Source organism: Lepidochelys olivacea (genome assembly GCF_965140295.1).
Source record: "Lepidochelys olivacea isolate rLepOli2 genome assembly, chromosome: 7".
Lineage (NCBI taxonomy): Eukaryota > Metazoa > Chordata > Testudines > Cheloniidae > Lepidochelys > Lepidochelys olivacea.
Genome location: NC_140417.1, coordinates 29,983,822 through 30,001,476, shown reverse-complemented (window position 1 = coordinate 30,001,476; position 17,655 = coordinate 29,983,822). Strand labels below are relative to the sequence as shown.

General features: G+C 57.1%; 1 protein-coding gene across 2 annotated transcripts; it reads left to right on the top strand.

Moving 5' to 3' along the window:
* Positions 1 to 1,115: 1,115 nt before the first annotated feature.
* SF3B2 (splicing factor 3b subunit 2) lies at positions 1,116 to 16,090 on the top strand. 2 transcript variants are annotated; one of them, XM_084633848.1, is made up of 21 exons: positions 1,116 to 1,273; positions 1,711 to 1,757; positions 3,589 to 3,666; positions 4,083 to 4,334; positions 5,671 to 5,797; positions 5,973 to 6,073; positions 6,321 to 6,426; positions 7,225 to 7,310; positions 8,418 to 8,612; positions 9,466 to 9,603; positions 9,948 to 10,028; positions 10,512 to 10,739; positions 11,112 to 11,261; positions 11,560 to 11,649; positions 12,013 to 12,120; positions 12,821 to 12,928; positions 13,472 to 13,614; positions 13,758 to 13,859; positions 14,319 to 14,418; positions 15,423 to 15,608; positions 15,870 to 16,090. In XM_084633848.1, exons 1-21 carry the CDS (start codon positions 1,159 to 1,161, stop codon positions 15,939 to 15,941), a joined length of 2,613 nt encoding a protein of 870 aa, XP_084489974.1. In that variant the 5' UTR covers positions 1,116 to 1,158; the 3' UTR covers positions 15,942 to 16,090. The 2 variants fall into 2 exon arrangements, with proteins under 2 accessions (XP_084489974.1, XP_084489973.1); XM_084633847.1 differs by having other exon boundaries at positions 7,222 to 7,310.
* Positions 16,091 to 17,655: the final 1,565 nt, after the last annotated feature.

The window sequence follows — 17,655 nt, the reverse complement described above, 5'->3', positions numbered from 1 at the left end:
TGACCGTGATTTGTTCTCAGCAAATGATTAACTGTGTATTAATTCCGGCAGCAACCACCATGTGTAGCAGACAAATGAAGATTGGTTATCATTCAGAGAGTATGTTTTTATTAAATACCAATTAACAACACACACAAAAGGCTTCGTGAGAAGGGAGATAACAATGAAGGGCAGTGTAGGCTCTTATAGCTGTGTGTAAGTCCAGCTATCATTCTGGAAACTGTCCGAAGGGGTAGAGTGAAGGGGTACTGAGACGGGCCAGGAAGTTACAAGGTATGTGTGGGAGGAATTTGGGGAGGGCATGGAAAGCAGTTCTGTATTGGCTGAAGGAGCTGCAGAGCACACATGAATTCTGCCTGCAGCATGATTAGGGACTTCAATAACTCTGTTTGCTCCTCCATCACTTTTATCATCCACTCCTGGCCCATTACAATTCGCTCCTGGCTCTCCTTTCTGTCCTGCCTGTCTATTTTATAATTTTCTTTTAAAGTCTCTCTCCATGCCCTGTGTTCTTGTTTTTCAGCCTGAGGATTGGAGCAACCCTTGAAACATGTCCTCTTTGCTCTTCCTTGGTCGCTTCCTTGTGTGGCGGAGGCGCTCCACCGATGTGTAGGCATGTTGCAGTTCCTGGGGTGCAATCTGAACTGTGGGACTGCTGAGTCCCCTGTCTCACCAACCTGGGCTCCCTCTTACACTGTGATGCTGTTGGGAAAGTGATAGATGTAAGGGGTCAGAGCTAGTTACCAAAGAAAATAAAAGATAAGGGCACAAGCCAAATCTTAAACCTTATTACACTAGGCAGTATTTAGATCTAGCAATTTTGCCACCCACTGGATGTTACAGTTCTTAATTCACAGGCTTCTTCCTTAAGCCTCGATCAGTCCCGCGCTGGCCTCTCCAGCCCTTCAGAACCACAATTCCCAGCAAGCAAAGCTACTGGAGGGGGTCAGCGCCCGCATGCCTCAGAACTACAACTCCCAGTGGACAGCGCGGTACCTTGTTTCCTTACTGGTCGCTTCGTTACATGCGCGCTTTTGACGTTGCCCTAATGGGGAAGTTCCTAGGACTACAACACCCAGAAGGCTGTGGGTCACCCGCCGCGTGTTTGCGTGGTGGCGGTGCCTACGGCGGCTGTTCAGGGTCGGAGGTGGCGGGAAGATGGCGACCGAGCACCCAGAGCCGCCGAAGGGGGAGCTGCCGCTGCCGGCCTACGGGGCCTGGGCGCCCGCCGAGCTGCAAGCGAAGTTGGCCGAGATCGGGGCCCCGGTGCAAGGTGGAGGCCGGACCGGGGGGGAACTGGCTGAGTGGGGGGCGGCGGCTCCCTCCAGGGGCACCCGGGGCCCATGCGGGGGGGGGGAGCGGTGAGCCCCGCTGGGGGAGGGGAACCCCACCTAGGAGAGGGGGTGGGAGCTGCTGGGGTGATGGGAGTGGGGGTGGCGCCTGTCAGGGGGCGTCTGGGGCCCGGGGGGCGGGAAGCCCCACTGGCGGTGGGCGAGCTGGGGCCGTGTGAGGGGGGCAGGCTCTGTGCCGGCCCGCGGGCTCCGAGCTGCGTTTCCCGGGCAGCCCAGAGGCGTGGGGTAGGTTTGGGGGCGGACGGGAGCCTGCTGGGCTGCGAGGGGTGGGGGAGCGCTAGGGTGGGGAAAGGCAGCTGGTGGTGGCTCAGCGTCGGTGTTGGTCTGTGAGCGCTGACCCTTCACCTGTGTTTTCCAGGCAGCCGTGAGGAGCTGGTGGAGAGGCTGCAGACATACACGCTGCAGGTGAGGAACAGCCTCTCTCCCGTGCGCACACACCACCAAACGCAGGCTACTCACATGGGGCGAGGGACTTGCTCTGCCATCAGAAACAGCCGCCCCAGTGCTCCAAGCTTGAGCCCTGGCACCAGAAGTGGAAGTAGGCCGGTACGGTTCGCAACTGCGTACCAGTAAGAGCCGGTACACAGCCGACCATACCGGCAGGGCCGCTGATGAGGGGGGCCAAAAGGGGTAGCTTCCCCAGGGCAAGGCCATTTAAAAGGGCCTGGGGCTCCTGGCTGCTGCTGCTGCTGCTACCCTATGGCTGGAGCCCCAGGCCCTTTAAATCACTGCCACTACTCCGGGGCTCTGGCAGTAATTTAAAGGGCCCAGGGCTTCGGTCGCTGCTGTAGAGGCAGCGCCGGCTGGGAGCCCTGGGCCATTTAAATTGCTGCTGAAGGGCTGGCTGGGGGAGTCTGGCCCCAGCCCCGCCCCTTCTGGTTGAGCTGCCCCTCCCACCCCAACCTTGCTCAGGACCTCGGCAGTCCTGAGTACTGGTAAGTCCCTTAAGTTACTTTCACCCCTGCTTGGCACCCACATCCCAACTCTTCTATATGAAAGGCATCCGTATGGAGGCCCAAACCTGGGGCTGGCAACTGGCAGTGGGAGACCTTACTGCTTGGCATGTACTGTAGTGTCACACCCCAAACATGCATGGGGGCATGTAGAGGGCTCCCACCTTTACGCCCCCATAGCCACATGCACACCATGCCAACTACACAGTGTGAGCAGTAATGGCACGCAACAGCCTTGTGTCTAGTGACATTGACTAGGAGCCAGGAGGCTCTCAGCCTGGATTCACTGGTGTTAGAGTAAATGAGCAGCGTTAGAAGATGAAGGCTGCTGTAGTGGTTAGGGCACTAGCTGGGACTAGGGAGATCTGGGTTCTAGTCCCTGCTGTGCCACAGATTCCCCGGGAAATCTTGGGTGAGTCACCCAGCCTCTTTAGGCCTCAGTTTGGCATCTGTATAATGGGGATAATAGTGATGCCATACCTGTAAGGATAAACAAATTAACAACTGGGAGGCGCTCAGATACTATGTTAACAGGGGCCTGAGAGGTACCACTCGGCATGAACAGTAAGCTGGGTTGTGACAATCACCTGATTGAACCATCTTGGGTGCTAGCGACCTGTGGAAGGAAACTTGTGATCTTTATCTTAAGACTGGAACATGTGGTTGCTGCTGCCATGTTGGGTAGGAGTTGGGGGCACCAGTGACATAGCCAGCGCTGTTTGCGTGCCAGCAAGGAGCTCTGTCCTAGTGAGGGTCATTGAGATTTCATCTGGGCTCCTGTATTCCTTCCTGTCCCAAAAGACAGCAGGGTCTGACTAGCCAGCCCACCCACCCGCCCAACAGCAGAGGGTTAATGGCAAGTGTTCTGCTGAGGCCTCACCTTTCCAGTATGTCTGCTTGTGTTCATAATAATTAGGGCAATTATAGTGCAACCTGCGGGGATGAAGCTAGTGTGTGGGCTGCGGGGGGTGGCCTTACTTCTATCCCCTCTCTGAGCCACATGCCCTGTGGGCATCAGTATCCCCATCCTGCTTTCTGTCTTGGCTATGGAGACTCTGGTATTCTGTGTTGTGGGGGTGTATGTGCAGTGCCCCCAGGCTCCATCTTGCTTGGAGAGCTCCACACTAATATCTTTTCTTGCCATGGTGGTGTATTGGCCTCCCCAGAGCCTGGAGTTCCTCTCCTGACCCAGCACAAGTCAGTGGGAGTCTGAGAGAGAGGCTCCCCAGTGGATAGGCTTTCACCTGCTTTGCAGCTGCATTTACTGTGTCTTCCCTCCGCAGACTGGCATCGTGCTGAGCAGGCCGTCTCTTAGGGGAGATGATGGTGACAAGCCCACCCCACCCCCGATACCTGGACAGGTAAGTGAGGGGGATATGGAGAGGAGGAATCCTGGCCTGGCTAGGTCACAGGGGCTGACTGCCCTGCCATAGCTCTCCTATGCAACAGCTGCTGTGCAGCTTCTCAGGGTGACTGACATCTGTTGGTACTTCCTGCCAGGAGCTATTGCTAACCCCAGCATCCTGAAGAACAGTGCTGTTCTACCTTCCGAAGTCCCTCCAACTGTGTCTGGGATCCAGGAGCCACCTCCTCTTCCTATACTGAGCATGCTCAGCGTTGCTTTGTGGCTCCTGGGCTGTTAGTGCTGCCTCTGCAGTGGGACACAGCATCTCAGTGCTGGGCAATGGATCTTGGTATAAATAACCTATGAATTGCTTTGTGATCCTGCACACTCTGTGCTGGTCCTTATCTCGTCATCTTTTTTTCTCGTTCACAGCTCCCTGGGATCCCCTTGCCCCCTCCCCCCATGGGGATGCCACCCATGCAGCCCCCGCCACCCCCTCCTCCTCCCCCTGGCATCAGTCTCAACTTCCCCATGGGCGTGGGGCCCCCTCCGCCGCCCCCAGGCATGGGCCCCCCCCTCCGCATGCAGAGTGTGGACCCCTCGGCTCTGTCAGAGGAAGATCGTCTGAAGCTGGCGCAGCAGCAGGCAGCCATGCTAATGCAGCAGGAAGAGAGGGCTAAGCAGGTAAGGGCTGTGTTGCCGGCAGCAGGTCAGAGGTGCTCTCCCTCAGTGCTGGCCTCAGGGGGGCACTAAGGGGTGCTGTGCTGTCGGGGCTCAGTCTTTGTGCTCTTCCCTGTCTGTCAGTGCTGACATCAGTGCCCCGTATGTGGTGTGAGGAGGTGCTATGCTGCAGGGATCTTCAGGGGCACTCTCCCTTGGCAGTGAGTGCTGACCCGAATGCCCCAGTGTGGTTAGCCCTGTGCGGCAGGATATCTGCCAGATGATGTATAATGAAGATTCAACCACTTTGTTTGCCAAGAGTCTGGGCTTTTTAATCCTGGGGTCCTGGCCATTTGGCCTCCTCAAATCCCTCCTTCCCAAGTGCAGTGTTAGGTGTGTATATGATTCTTCACATCCTGCCCTAAACTATTGTGAAGTGCTAATGCTGAGCAGCCTCTGTGCCCCAGAGGTGGCCACATCTCAGCACTATATGAAGGATCCCTGTATATATAGCCTTGTGCCCCACTTTGGTGGCAGCTATTTCTCAACGCTGGGTGAGGGAAATTTCGCCTTCAAATTCTAGCTTGTGCAATCTGTTCTATCTGCCCGTAGCCAGGGAATAGGGAGAGACGTGGGTGAAACCGACCAGGTAGCAGAGCAGTGGGGTCTGTATGTTGCATCGGGGCCTGAAGGAGCCTGATCCGGTTCCTTCCCTCCTCAAGTTGCAGAAGAGACGCTGCTCTCTCCTCTCTAATATTGAACTGAATTGGACCCAATTGCTGTCCTGTTCTGGCAGAGAACAGATGCTGAGATCCATTCAGCTCCCTGTCTGCCCCCCCAGCCCCTCCCAAAAAAACAAAAAGTTCTGCACGCCCCTGCTGACCCATTCCCAGATTGTTGCCTCTGCTGCTGGTCCTTTCCCAAAGCCCTGAGCAGGCAGGGGATGGGTGCCACTTGCTCACAGCTGGTTCCCAGCGCTTTGCCCTCCCCCTCACTCCTTGCAGGGGGAGCACTCATTCAGGGAGAAGCTGAAGGAGCAGGAATTGCTGGAGCAGCAGACATGGTTAAAGCCCCATGCAGCGGCATCGCACTGGGCATTCGGGGCTAGGACATGGGTGGGGTGGACTAACTGGTGAGGTTGCTGCTTACCGGTGCCATATGTCTCCCCTGTCTGCACTGGTACCCCACTCAGTGGGCCCCTCCAGTAACAAGGGGGCCCACCCAGCCTGGTGCCCCCTTTTTTAGCCTACAGTCTCCCCCAATAACCTTCAGACATCCTGTGGGGAAGGCTGAGGGGGAGGGCTGCTGATCTTCAGCTCCCACCCATCAGTGACCTCTGCATGTGTTTTCCTTGTCTCAGGCTGCAGTCTTACTAGAACAGGAGCGACAGAAAGAAATGGCCAAGCTGGCCCCCCCGGTGCCCAGACCCCCTCTGGATGTGGGGCCTGTCAGACCCTTAGGACCAAGGCCCCCAATGGTGCCACGAGGTGAGATTATTACCCCAGATTCCATACCACAGTTGGGGATTTTGCCTCTAGCAGGCTCTGGCTCTGATCTAGGCCCTGGATGCTGCCCCTGCTTTGGAAGCAGGGGGCTGGTTACTTCAGATCAGTTCCTTATGGGGACTCACCCCTTTCGTGTGTGTGTCTCCTGTCCATCTAGGTAGTGCCCCTGTAGGACCCCCGCTGCCTGGAGTTCCTATTGGTCCCCCTGGCCCAAGGCCGCGGGGGCCACCACCGCCTCCTGGGGAAGAAGGCCGAGAGGTAAGGATACAGAAGGTGGTGGCTGGAGGGTGGCCTGTTGCAGGTGGGCAGTTTTCTGAGACGTGTTGGAGGTAAAGAGAAGAATTCATATCCACTCACACAGGGTGGGTTCTGTACCTGGCTCTGGGAGGGAATGGGGTCTGGGCGGGCTGTTAGGAGCCAGGACTCCTGGGTTGTTCCTGTCCAAGCCAGCCTGTGGGTCCTGTTGTGGTGCATCCCCCTGCTTAGTGATCGCCTCTGTTTGTAGACAGACGATTCCACTGTTGGCCCCAAGATCCCTCAGGCCCTGGAGAAGATCCTGCAACTCAAGGAGATCCGGCAGGAGGAGCTCATAACTGTGCCTGGCACCACAGGTAACAGGCTCCTTCCATTCTTCCTGTGTGGTTTGGGGCAGGAGCTCTGGCTGAAGGCAGAGCCCTGGCCTCTCCCAGCAGGAGATGCTGTAGGGAGCAAGGGCGGGAGCTCTGGAGGGTCAGGACGGACACCTGGGTTCTATCCCCAGCTCTGGGTTGGGAGGAGAGTCTAATGTGTTAGAGCTGGTGGGGGACTGGGAGTCAGGACTCTTGGATTGTACTACTGGCTCATGTGGGAATGGAGCCTAGAGGTTAGAGCCTGGAATTGCATGCCAGTGATCTGTGTCCTCCTCATTCTCAAGCCTCTTGCTTCTCCTGCCCTGTTTTTCAGTTGTGCCCTGGCATTGGTAGCTGCTGTTGGGACTTACCCAAGAGCTTGGTGCTGTCTGAAGGCAGGTGGAATCCTGCCTTTCAGGTGCACCCCAGTATTAACCCTTCTCTGCAGTGTCCATACCCCAGAAGACAGGATTGGCAGGTGCCTCCTAGGGAGACCATCTCCTGTCCCTTGGTAATGCTCCCCACAAAGCAGAGGCAACTAACCCAACTGGGTTGTGTTCCTTCTATATGCTGCACCCCCCACTAGCCAACTCTTGTACTGTGACAAATGGGGGCTGGTTGGCATGTGTCTAAGGGGGGGCGCGGGAGAATTGGCCTCCCTTGTAATGTGGTTGGTCACTCCTGCTCCCAGCATGCAGTTCTGAGGGGTTGGCAGGGCTGTCCCCTCCTTCTCTTCCCCCAGAGCTTGCTGCAGTGTGTCTGACCCCCACACACCTTGCTGATCTCACTGTATTTCAGTAGATGATGATATGGAGACAGATTTGAAGGCATTGATCAGTATCTCTGCTTCCGAGACAGAAGAAGACATGGCTCTATCAAAGAAAGAGGTGAGCAGGCTGCGTGCCTCACTTTAGTTCCCAGCTCCAGCATGTCAAGTGGCTTAGAGGGGGGAAGCTGGGAGCCAGGACTCCTGGATTCTCTCCTCACTTCTGGGAGGAGAGCAGGGGAGCCTGGACTCCTGGATTCTATTCCTAGTCTGTCATTGGCTTGCTGTGTAAGGTCTGGTCAACCCCTTCATCTCTCTGTGCTTTGGTTTTCCCTTCTGTTGAATGAGGCTTGTCTATTTTCAGAAGCAGAGAGCTCTGTTAGATGCTGAGATGGGCACTTGCCCACTAGTCCAGAGGTTCTCAAACTTTTTTACTGGTGAACCCTTTCACACAGCAAGCCTCTGAGTGTGACACCCCCCTCCGCTTATAAATTTAAAAACACTTTTAAAATATATTTAACACCGTTATAAACGCTGGAGGCAAAACAGGGTTTGGGGTGGAGGCTGACAGCTCGCGACCCCCAGTTTGAGAACCCCTGCCCTAGTCTAACCTCAGCCTGGCTTGCGACAGGTAGATTTAAAGTGACTGCATCAGCTGAGCACAGGCCTTGATGCTGAGGCTGAAAACATTGGCTTGGAATGTAATAGATTCCTATGAACCATGTTTCCAATTAAGGCGTTTGAATCTTCCCTAGCTGCCAGTGTGGGGAGGGATGGGAGTGAAATTGACTGAGTGGCATGTGAAACTTACCACTTCCTGCAACAGGGATGCTAGGAGTGAAAGGAGGTGGGAGATCTTTCCCTTTGCATTCAGGGGGCTTTAGGTTGAAAACCCTTCACAGCAGCTGGGAAACTGCCACGTAAAGCTGAGGCTCTAGCCTCACGAGAGCTGCTGTGCCAAGCCCAGCATCCTGCAGGATGATTGTCAGAATCATTTCATGCCGTCACCATAAAGTTCCTCCTCCAGAATTCTTCTTCATGTCTGCCGTATATGGTGCAGCCCTGTCATGTGCAGTTGGAGAGCTGCCACTTACAGGATGAAGTGTGACTGCATCTCAGCACTGGGGAGAGTTCCCTGTATAAACAGCCCCTCTGCTCCACCCCAGAGGTGGCTGCATCTGAGCACCAGGGGAGGGATCTGTAGGTATTAATACACTTCTGTCGGCAGAGGAACCGTAAGCGCCGTAACCGGAAGAAGAAGAAGAAGGCACGTGTGGCAGCAGAGGGCAAAGGGGAGAAGGAATCTCCACGCACTGAGCCCAAAGACAGCGAGTCAGTGGTGGAGATTGAGTATGTCACTGAGGAGCCGGAGATCTATGATCCCAACTTCATCTTCTTCAAGAGGATCTTCGATGCCTTCAAGGTGAGCCAGGCTCAGGGTGCAGCCCTGGGGTTTTGGCGCTACACAGGTAAAGGAGCCTCTAGTGGTTCAAGTCCTGGCATCTGACCAAGGAGTGGGGTCTAGTGGTTATATCATAGAAGGGTGCCAGGACTCCTGGGTGGGGCAGTGGGATCTAGTGGTTAGAACAGTGGGGCTGGAAGTCGGGACTCCTGAGTTCTATCCCCAGCTCTTTTAAACCCCTCTCTTCAGTGGGGCAAGGGGAGACTCACAGGCTGCACTGAGCCCCAAATCTTGTGGTGATCTGTTTGCAATGGGGCAGGGGAAGTAGCTGCAAGCTCCATCTGCCATGACTCTGGGGGCAGTGCTTCCTGCCTCATCAGGATACAGATAGGTGTCTGCCCTCTAGCATCATGTTCCCTGCAGCCTGGAAGTGGGCACAAGCTGGGTTCTTGCATCTGCTGCTGAGTTGGGAGCCTTGGCTGATCCCTGGGTAGGCGGGAGGGGAGACCTGGTGGTGAGAGGAGGGGAACCTTCCCTTCCATAGTTCAGAAGTCCCTCCTCTTCCTTAAGGGCCTGGCTTGGAGATCTTCATCCCCCAGGGCAGGAGCACCCCCACATGGCCTGTATTCCCCCATCTGCTCCCTTTGGGGTCCTGCTAGCTCCTCTGAGGAGATGGGAAAGGAGCCTTCTTCACTCTGTTCCCCCGCCCCTCCCAAGTCTTGTGCCTCTGTCGCTGTGGGGCTCCCAGCTGCTCCTTGGGGGACAATTGCTCAAGCTCATGTGCTCCTGCTTAAATCTCCATCCAGTCAGTGTCCCCTCCCTGGGGATGGAGTCTCCAGCCTTGGCCCCTTCTCACCCTCCCTTGCCTCCACAGCTGACGGATGATGTAAAGAAAGATAAAGAGAAGGAACCTGACAAGGCAGACAAGCCAGAGAGCGCAGCTGCACCCAAGAAGAAAGGCTTCGAGGAGGACCGGAAGGGCAGTGATGATGACAGTTCTGATGATGAACAGGTGGGCTAGGGGGTGGGGCCAGGCAGCTAGCCAGTGGAACTTCCTGGCACCACAATGGCCCAGAGCTCAGGAGAGACTTGGGGGCAGGTATTGCTAGGGATCAATTAAGCTGGCATCTGCATTGACCCCAGTTGGTGTCATGGCCCTGGGGCTACAAAGCTGGGCTAGTGCTGCAGGGAGGTGCTTTATTGGGAGTGGGAGATCCTTCATCTGCAGCTTGCACTGGCCAGTATTAGTGTGTGTGTGTGGGGGGGTACTGGGTCCATGGGTCTGATCTGGTGGAAGTGGTGTGGGGGACTCGCGCTGGATGAGCCGGGCCTGTTATGCTGCTTTTTTGGGTCTAGGAGAAGAAACCTGAGGCCCCCAAACTGTCTAAGAAGAAGCTGAGACGTATGAATCGTTTCACGGTGGCAGAGCTCAAACAGGTGAGATGGTCAGGCATCCCAGCGCCATGTGGGTGTCACAGCTTCTCTGAAAGGGCATCCTCTGTGGAACAGAGCTGGCTCTGCTCAAGACACTGTGGGGCTGAGCCCTGGTTCAGGGGACTCTGCATTGGGGTTGGTGCCCTCTGGGCTGATGGCCCAGCTTGGCCAGTTGGGTTGGCACTATTTAAGCAGCAAGAGTGAAACTGACCCAGCTGGGTGTTGGGCCGTGCTTTTTCTCGCTGGGGACATGGTACCAGCAAGGGATCTCCCAGGATGAACTTGCCTCGGGTCCTGTTGGGACCCTTCGGCCTCTGCTGTCTGGCTGGGCTGGGGCTGATGGAGCAGGGGGAATCTGATACAGTCGCTGGGAATGCGGGAAGGGAAGAGAGAAGGTTCTGGTGCTCTAAAAGTTAAGCTGATGGCCTGGGGTAGGGATAATGGGAGGGCACTTGGAGGGTTAAGCCTCTGCTGTCCTGTTCCCAGCTTGTGGCACGTCCAGACGTGGTGGAGATGCATGATGTGACCGCCCAGGACCCCAAGCTGCTGGTTCACCTCAAGGCCACCCGCAACTCGGTGCCTGTGCCCCGGCACTGGTGCTTCAAGCGCAAATACTTGCAGGGCAAGCGGGGCATTGAGAAGCCGCCTTTCGAGCTGCCTGACTTCATCAAGCGCACGGGCATCCAGGAGATGCGAGAGGCGCTGCAGGAAAAGGTACCCACACTGCAGAGGTAGCTGCATCTCGGTGCCAGTCGAGGGACCTCTATATAAACAGTCCCTACTCTCAGCTCCCCCTCTGATCTCAGTTGCTGTGTGGTGACTTGGGGGGGCTGGTGCTACATTTCCCTGCCTCGGATGATTGCAAGACTTGGTCCCGTTATCCATTGTCATATTTCCCATCCACACACACACCCCGCCGCATTTGTTGGTAGGTCAGGTCTGCCTCCTGGAGATGGTTTTGCATCCTGGGCCCTGCAGGGGGTGGCAGGAGGCTGTGTCTGGTGGTACTGTCTGTCCCTGCAGCTGGAGGGGGCCCGTGGCATGGCTGAGGTGTGCTCACCCTCTCCTTTCTCCCTCCCCCCGTAGGAGGAGCAGAAGACAATGAAGTCAAAGATGCGGGAGAAGGTTCGCCCCAAGATGGGCAAGATCGACATTGACTACCAGAAGCTGCATGACGCCTTCTTCAAGTGGCAGACCAAGCCCAAGCTCACCATCCATGGAGACCTCTACTATGAGGTGGGTGTAGGGCCAGGGGAAGCCCTGTCCCTACAGGACTCCCTAAGATGGGGCAGTGGCTCTGGCTGGGGTCTGTGCCCAGGGCGTGCCCCATGCTGCGACTCAGGGGGGCAGTCTTAATCTCTGGCAGACAGCTGGGGATTGTGGGCTAGGAAGGAAAACCCATCCTGGCCTGGCTCTCTCTGACCTTGGATTTCTGATTGCTGGAGCCTCTCCCCCAAGCTGGGTGCTAGGCAGTGATCAGCCCACTAGCATTAGGGCACCTTGGTGCTCTGACCAAGACTCCCCTCTTCACCAGGGCAAGGAGTTTGAGACACGGTTGAAAGAGAAGAAACCGGGGGACCTGTCAGATGAACTGCGTATTGCCTTGGGGATGCCCGTTGGCCCGGTAAGTGCTCTTGGAAGCTGCCTGTCGGGGCGGGGCGTAAGCTGGTGCGACCCTCACCTGCTGATCCTACAGCCAGCCTTTGGGAGGCAGCTAGTCATGGCCACTGCATGGCTGGGCACCTCAGGGCTAGAACAGCAGAGCAGCTGTAGGGTGGGATTGCAGGGCACTGGCAGAGCTGTGGTGGTGGGGAGGCAGGTAGCAGGGGGCTGTAGGTTGGGACTGAGGGATGCCTGTGTGAGCGAGAGATGAGTTTTTTTGGTCCCCTCTTGGGACTTCCTTGCTGATGGTCCTGAGGGCTGGTTAGCCAGGGCTGGGCAAGTAAGTCTGTCCTATTGGCTAATTCCATGTCTCTCCTGGTTCCAGAATGCCCACAAAGTGCCACCCCCATGGCTGATTGCCATGCAGCGCTATGGCCCACCCCCCTCCTACCCTAACCTGAAGATCCCGGGCCTCAATTCACCCATCCCAGAGGTGAGTGGCTGTGTCTGTCCTACAGGGCGCTGAGGAATGTTCCCTCACCCCAGCATGTGCTCCGAGTGTCTGCGGGGCTCTCGAATGGCCTATGGCACTGTCACTGGTGCCAGGGTGTCTGTTGGAGTGGTCCCATTCCAAGAAGCCCCTCCCTGTTTGGCCCTTTTCGCTAGGGGGAAAAGGGGGACTCGTGCAGCTGAGGCACTGGGCTCCCCCAAAAGCTCAGCCTGCCAATGCAGTGTGACTCTATCCCTGAGACTCCCCTTTTCCTAGCAAAGACCAAGCTGAAGCAATGGCCTCTTTCCTGCTTCCCACTCCTGAGCCACCCCCTACCCCCCCCCCCCATCGTTTTCATCCGGCACTCCATGCATCTTCTTGTTCCTGTGTTTCCACACTCCACGTGGTTATATGCTCTTCTTCCCCCTGCGCCACTTGCACCATCCAGAGACCTGCATTAACCATCCCAGGGTGGAATCTACCCCTTCTACCTAGAACCCAGCGCGCTCACAAGGGGTGGGAGGAGCACTGGCCCAGCTTCCCAGCCCCAGATTAAGGCCCACAGATGGGAGGTGACTTAGCCAGAGTCAGTGGCTGGGCTAGGACCAGAGCCTAGGAGTCCTGGCTTCCAGTCACCCCCTGCTCTAACCCACTGGACTCCACTGTCCTCTGCAGCCTGAATAACTCTTTCCTCTTGTCCCAGGGCTGCTCGTTCGGGTACCATGCCGGGGGCTGGGGGAAGCCTCCTGTTGATGAGACTGGGAAGCCCCTGTATGGAGACGTCTTTGGGACCAATGCTTCTGAGTTCCAGGTAGGTAGCCAAGTGATCACGGCCCTGGAGAGACTATGTGGGGGGTGGGAATAGCCATTGCCTGAGGGATTGGGGTCACATGCCATTCCTGTAGCTTTCTAGGTGCAGTGGGATGAGCTAGGGGCCAGCCACTGGCTGGCATTCCCCCTCTTTGGTACTGCCAACCAGGCTGGGGCTCTTCCAGGGTGGTGGGAACCAAGACGAATACACAGCCTGCACTGACTCATTATCTCCCCACTGGGTGTCAGTAGGACCCCTGGAACTGTGCTCCTCAGTGGGGCTGATGAGCTGAGGCAGAGCAAAGGGGCAGCAAGGCTGGTGCTGGGGAAAAGATTAGATCCCTGAACCTTGGAGACTGAACCCCCTGTTCCTACTTGTACTGGGGGTGGAATGGTGCCCCCTATAGGAGGAAAGCCCATTCCCTACTCCTCTGAGCCAGCCTGTCTGCCTGCTAGGCAGCTGAATCGGAGCAGCACCCTCCAGTGGGGAGAGGCCCCTCTTCCCCACACCTTCCTCTGTCCAACCCATCTCCCCTCATTTCAGACCAAGGCAGAAGAGGAGGAAATCGACCGGACACCCTGGGGGGAGCTGGAGCCATCAGATGAGGAATCCTCAGAGGAGGAAGAGGAGGAGGAGAGTGATGAGGAGAAGCCAGATGAGACGGGCTTCATTACCCCAGCTGACAGGTCGATGCCTATCCGGGGTGGGGGCTGCCATGGGGTTGTGGCAGGTGGGGGCATGGTCAGTGAGGGCCATGTGGGGGCTCCTCCATTCCAGCCAGGCCATGTGGCCCAGGTGCTGTCTCTAACCATTTGCCCTTCCTCCTCAGTGGCCTGATCACGCCAGGCGGCTTCTCCTCTGTCCCTGCTGGCATGGAGACTCCCGAGCTCATTGAACTGAGGAAGAAGAAGATAGAGGAGGCCATGGATGGGTAAGTCAGGCCTCTGCCTTGCTTGGGCCACTCCACTCCCCCAGAGACAGCGGGGGTGAGCAGGACTCAGGGAGAATCCCATGGAACCCCAGGGGGTATCGTCCTGTGCAGCCTGTGCTGGCCCTAATGCTCCCATGTGGCACTAAGGGGAGCTGTACGGCAGGGAGTGGGGTAGGGTGCTATTGGTGATCCTGTTGTTTTGGAGGGCTCTCAGTCACTTACTTTCCCAGTTGGGGCTCTTAGCACTGTTCTCTTGGCCCAGTCTCAGCCCTGCTGTTTCCATTCTGCTTCCCAAATCCCTCCTGCTGTTTCATTAGGGTCAGACTCTCTTTTCCACTTCTTGTCCCAAACTGCTGTCTGGATACCAAACATCCCACCCCCGAGGTAGCTGCATTTCTGTCCCCCTGGCACTCATGGCCTGTTGTGCTGATCTTGTCTCTGCCCCCGCTTTACCCACAGCAGCGAGACGCCCCAGCTCTTCACAGTGCTGCCAGAGAAGCGAACAGCCACGGTTGGGGGTGCTATGATGGGTTCCACTCACATCTATGACATGTCCACGGTGAGTGACACAGGCCAGCCAGCCGGGTGAGCTAAGGGACCAGAACCAACGGCTTGGCGGGATGGGGGCCTGTACTTCTGGAACCCACCTATGTTCTCTGGGCCCCTGGAGCAGTTGTGGTGACAAGGCTTCCCGGCAGTGGGATGGGGCTGCTCATCCTTGGCATAACCACTGTTCTGTGTTCACTAGTGATCTAGAGCAGGGAGAGGGCCAGCTGGGCAGGGAATCGGGTACTGGGGGGAGCAGGCAGCATTGGAGCAGAGGGAGCTGGAAAGCTATGGTGCGGGGAAGGGGGCAGGACTCAGCTGGGTGGGCTATGGAAAGGGGTTGAGCAGCATGGAGGGCAAAAGGTGGCCCTTGGCTGCTGAAGGGCCAGGCTAGAACTGAAGTTGGGACTCCTGGATGCAGCGAGTCATTCAGGGCACCCTATCCGAAATGGAGGTGGGCTGGCATTCGGGCCTAGACAGTCCCCTGCTTCCGAGCAGAGAACGGCTCGGGGCTGGGATTTGAATGCCTGGTTTAGAATGGCTTGGTCAAGTGCTGCTGTTGGGGGGGCTGGAAGGAACATGTGGCTGGGGAGAGGTAGAGCATGGGCCCAACAGGGGCAGAGGAGTGGGGTTCAGGGGCTGCTCTCAGGGCAGTGATTAGGCCTGTCTCATCATCCCAAACAAAGGGGTATTCAGTGAGACCACCCAAGCTCAGTTCAAGTGCAAGGCCCTGGCCTTCCCCACTGCAGTTGGCCTGTGGGACTCACTGCCCACAGGATCTCATGGTGGCTGTGAGCCACGCAGGGTCTGGGTGTTTCTGTGGGAACCCTGGGCATTTGAGGCGAGAAGACTAAATGCTCGGCCTGGGAGAGATTGTGTGTCCATCCGTCCGTTGTCGTGCCCCCCCCCCCATAAGATAAACCGGGCTAGCTTGGCCCCTGGCTGCTGTTCCCTGGGGGGCAGGGGCTCCCCCTCCTATCCATAGTGCTGGCGTCTCACCCTTCCCTTCACCTGCAGGTGATGAGCCGGAAGGGGCCAGTGCCAGAGATCCAGGGAGTGGAGGTGGCGCTGGCTCCTGAGGAGTTGGAGCTTGACCCGATGGCCATGACCCAGAAGTACGAAGAGCACGTGCGGGAGCAGCAGGCCCAGGTGGAGAAGGAGGACTTCAGTGACATGGTGGCTGAGCATGCAGCTAAGCAGAAGGTGAGGGCTGTGGGAAGGGGTTTGGGGTGGGATATGGGGTTGAACCCTCTATATGGGGTGCCAGCTCCTATCTGGCCCCACAGGGTAGGGGGATTGATTGGGATACAGAGCCTGTCCCCTCTAGGGGGTGCCATAGCTCCTGTCCAGCCCCAGGATGTGGGGACAGTCTGGGTCAGGGAGGGGGTTATGATCCCTTGCTGGCTGAACTTTTTCTCTCTCTCTCTCTTTCTCCCCTCCCCCTGCCCCCCCCCCCCCCCGCAGCAGAAGAAGCGGAAAGCACAGCCCCAGGACACGCGTGGGGGTGGCAAGAAGTACAAAGAGTTCAAGTTCTAGCCCCATCCCTTCTGTTTTTAACTCACTTGTTCCTGTTCTGTAGGGAGAACTGCACTCCCTGCTGCTCAGCCCCCTCCAATTGTTTTGTGTTTTTTTTGTAAATAAAATCCAGGGTGCTGGGGCAATGGCCCTGCCTGGGCTCTGTCTCAGACTGGCCCCTTTGATCTTGTCTCTAGGAGGCGAGCGCTGCCTCCTCCCTTTGCTGTCTCAGGATCCCATCAACCGCTGCACCTTCCCCTCTGGCCAAATGCTGTGGGGCAAGTGCAGACAAGGGGGGGTGTGCTCCTCATGCAATAAGCCACGCTGTGGAGACTTGGACGTAGAGCTTTCTGTTGCCTGGGTGCCAGGCCTTGGAGTACAGTGATCTCTGTGCACTGTGCTTCCAGTTCCCTGCTGGCTCCATGTGTGGCTCTGCCAGGCAGGTGAGATCTCCCGGTCTATTGTAAAACGCCAGTGGGTGCAAAGGAGTAGGTTGCCTTGTAGGGCTGTGCTTTGAGGCGTACTCTCCCCTGGCAGGGCCCCCTCTGTTGTAGCAAAACTGCTGTGAGCTGGGTCACTGACCGCCCCCCCGGGGCTGCAGCCCCTACTGTAGTGTCTCAGCCCTCACTGCTTTGGGAAGAGCTGGCCCTGGGCAGAGGGGACAAGGGGTAGCTGCATATGAAGCAGCACTGCCGCTCAGCCATCTTAAAGTGCTTGCCAGTCATTCCCATGCAGCAGGCAGTGACTTGCCATTGCTCTGTGTGACCATGGGCTGGGCGAGAACCCAGGAGTCCTGCTAGACCAGCAACGAGCTAGAAACATCAGGCTGTAGCCTTTGTGCCATAGCTGTAGGCTGCTGGCCCCCCAGCAGGCACCAGCTGTCCTGGAGCTTGGGGCAGTGTTGGCTGTGGCTGTTTGAGACGGGAAACTTTTCCTTGGCCTCAGCACAGGTGATCTGTGCCCTTGGCCCTGCTGGAAAACCTGATTCTTGTTTCACCCTAGGGTGCTAGCCAGGAGTGTGCCCCCAGGGGACAACTAGCTCAGTCAGCCCAGTGTGGGCCCCACCCGAGGTCAGAGCCACAGCCTTGTCCTCGCTAGTGGCTGGGTAGGTGGGATCCAAACTCCAGCTCCTTTCTGCCCTGATGCCTGCGCTTTGCTTCCTGCTGTTGGTCCCAGTAGCTGCAGCACGGTGGCATGGCAATGCCTGTGACCCTGGTACACTCACTGCCATGCAGAGCAGTGGGCACAGTACAGCCCTGGCACAGGGGTGGGGTTCTGCTCTGGTTAGACAGGAGCTTTTGGGCACATGGAGGGATGGCAGGGGGACCGGGCTTCCTACTGTCCATCACCTTGACAGTGGGGAGGGGGGAGTTAGGGGTTGCCTTGCTCAGCGGCTGGGAGAGTCTCTAAAGCTGCTCAAGGAAAGAGGTGCTGTCCTCCTCCTCCCCGCCCCACCCTCAATTGCCAGCAAGCATGCAGGTCTTTGCCATGTGCCTGGGAGAGTGGACTACTAGTAGCTGCCTCACAGGTTGAGAACAGAGCAGAGGGGTGGATAGGTCTTGCTGTCTGATGCTGAGCTAGCATTTGGGCATGGATGGCACTGAAGAAGCTGGGGGCATTCTTTCACTGGGGAGAGGACCCCCACCCCTTTGCAGTAACTAACCTTGCCAGCTGCAGCCTGGGGCTTGCCCCCCTGAGGAAAGCAGGTGGATGGCACAGCCTTGGTGCTTGCCTG

Coding starts and splice junctions, on each gene's coding strand:
- SF3B2 (XM_084633847.1), top strand. CDS start 1,159: ATGGCGACCGAGCACCCAGAGCCGCCGAAGGGGGAGCTGCCGCTGCCG. Junction 10,029..10,511: donor CGGTGGCAGAGCTCAAACAG/GTGAGATGGTCA, acceptor TCCTGTTCCCAG/CTTGTGGCACGTCCAGACGT. Junction 12,929..13,471: donor CCAATGCTTCTGAGTTCCAG/GTAGGTAGCCAA, acceptor CCCTCATTTCAG/ACCAAGGCAGAAGAGGAGGA.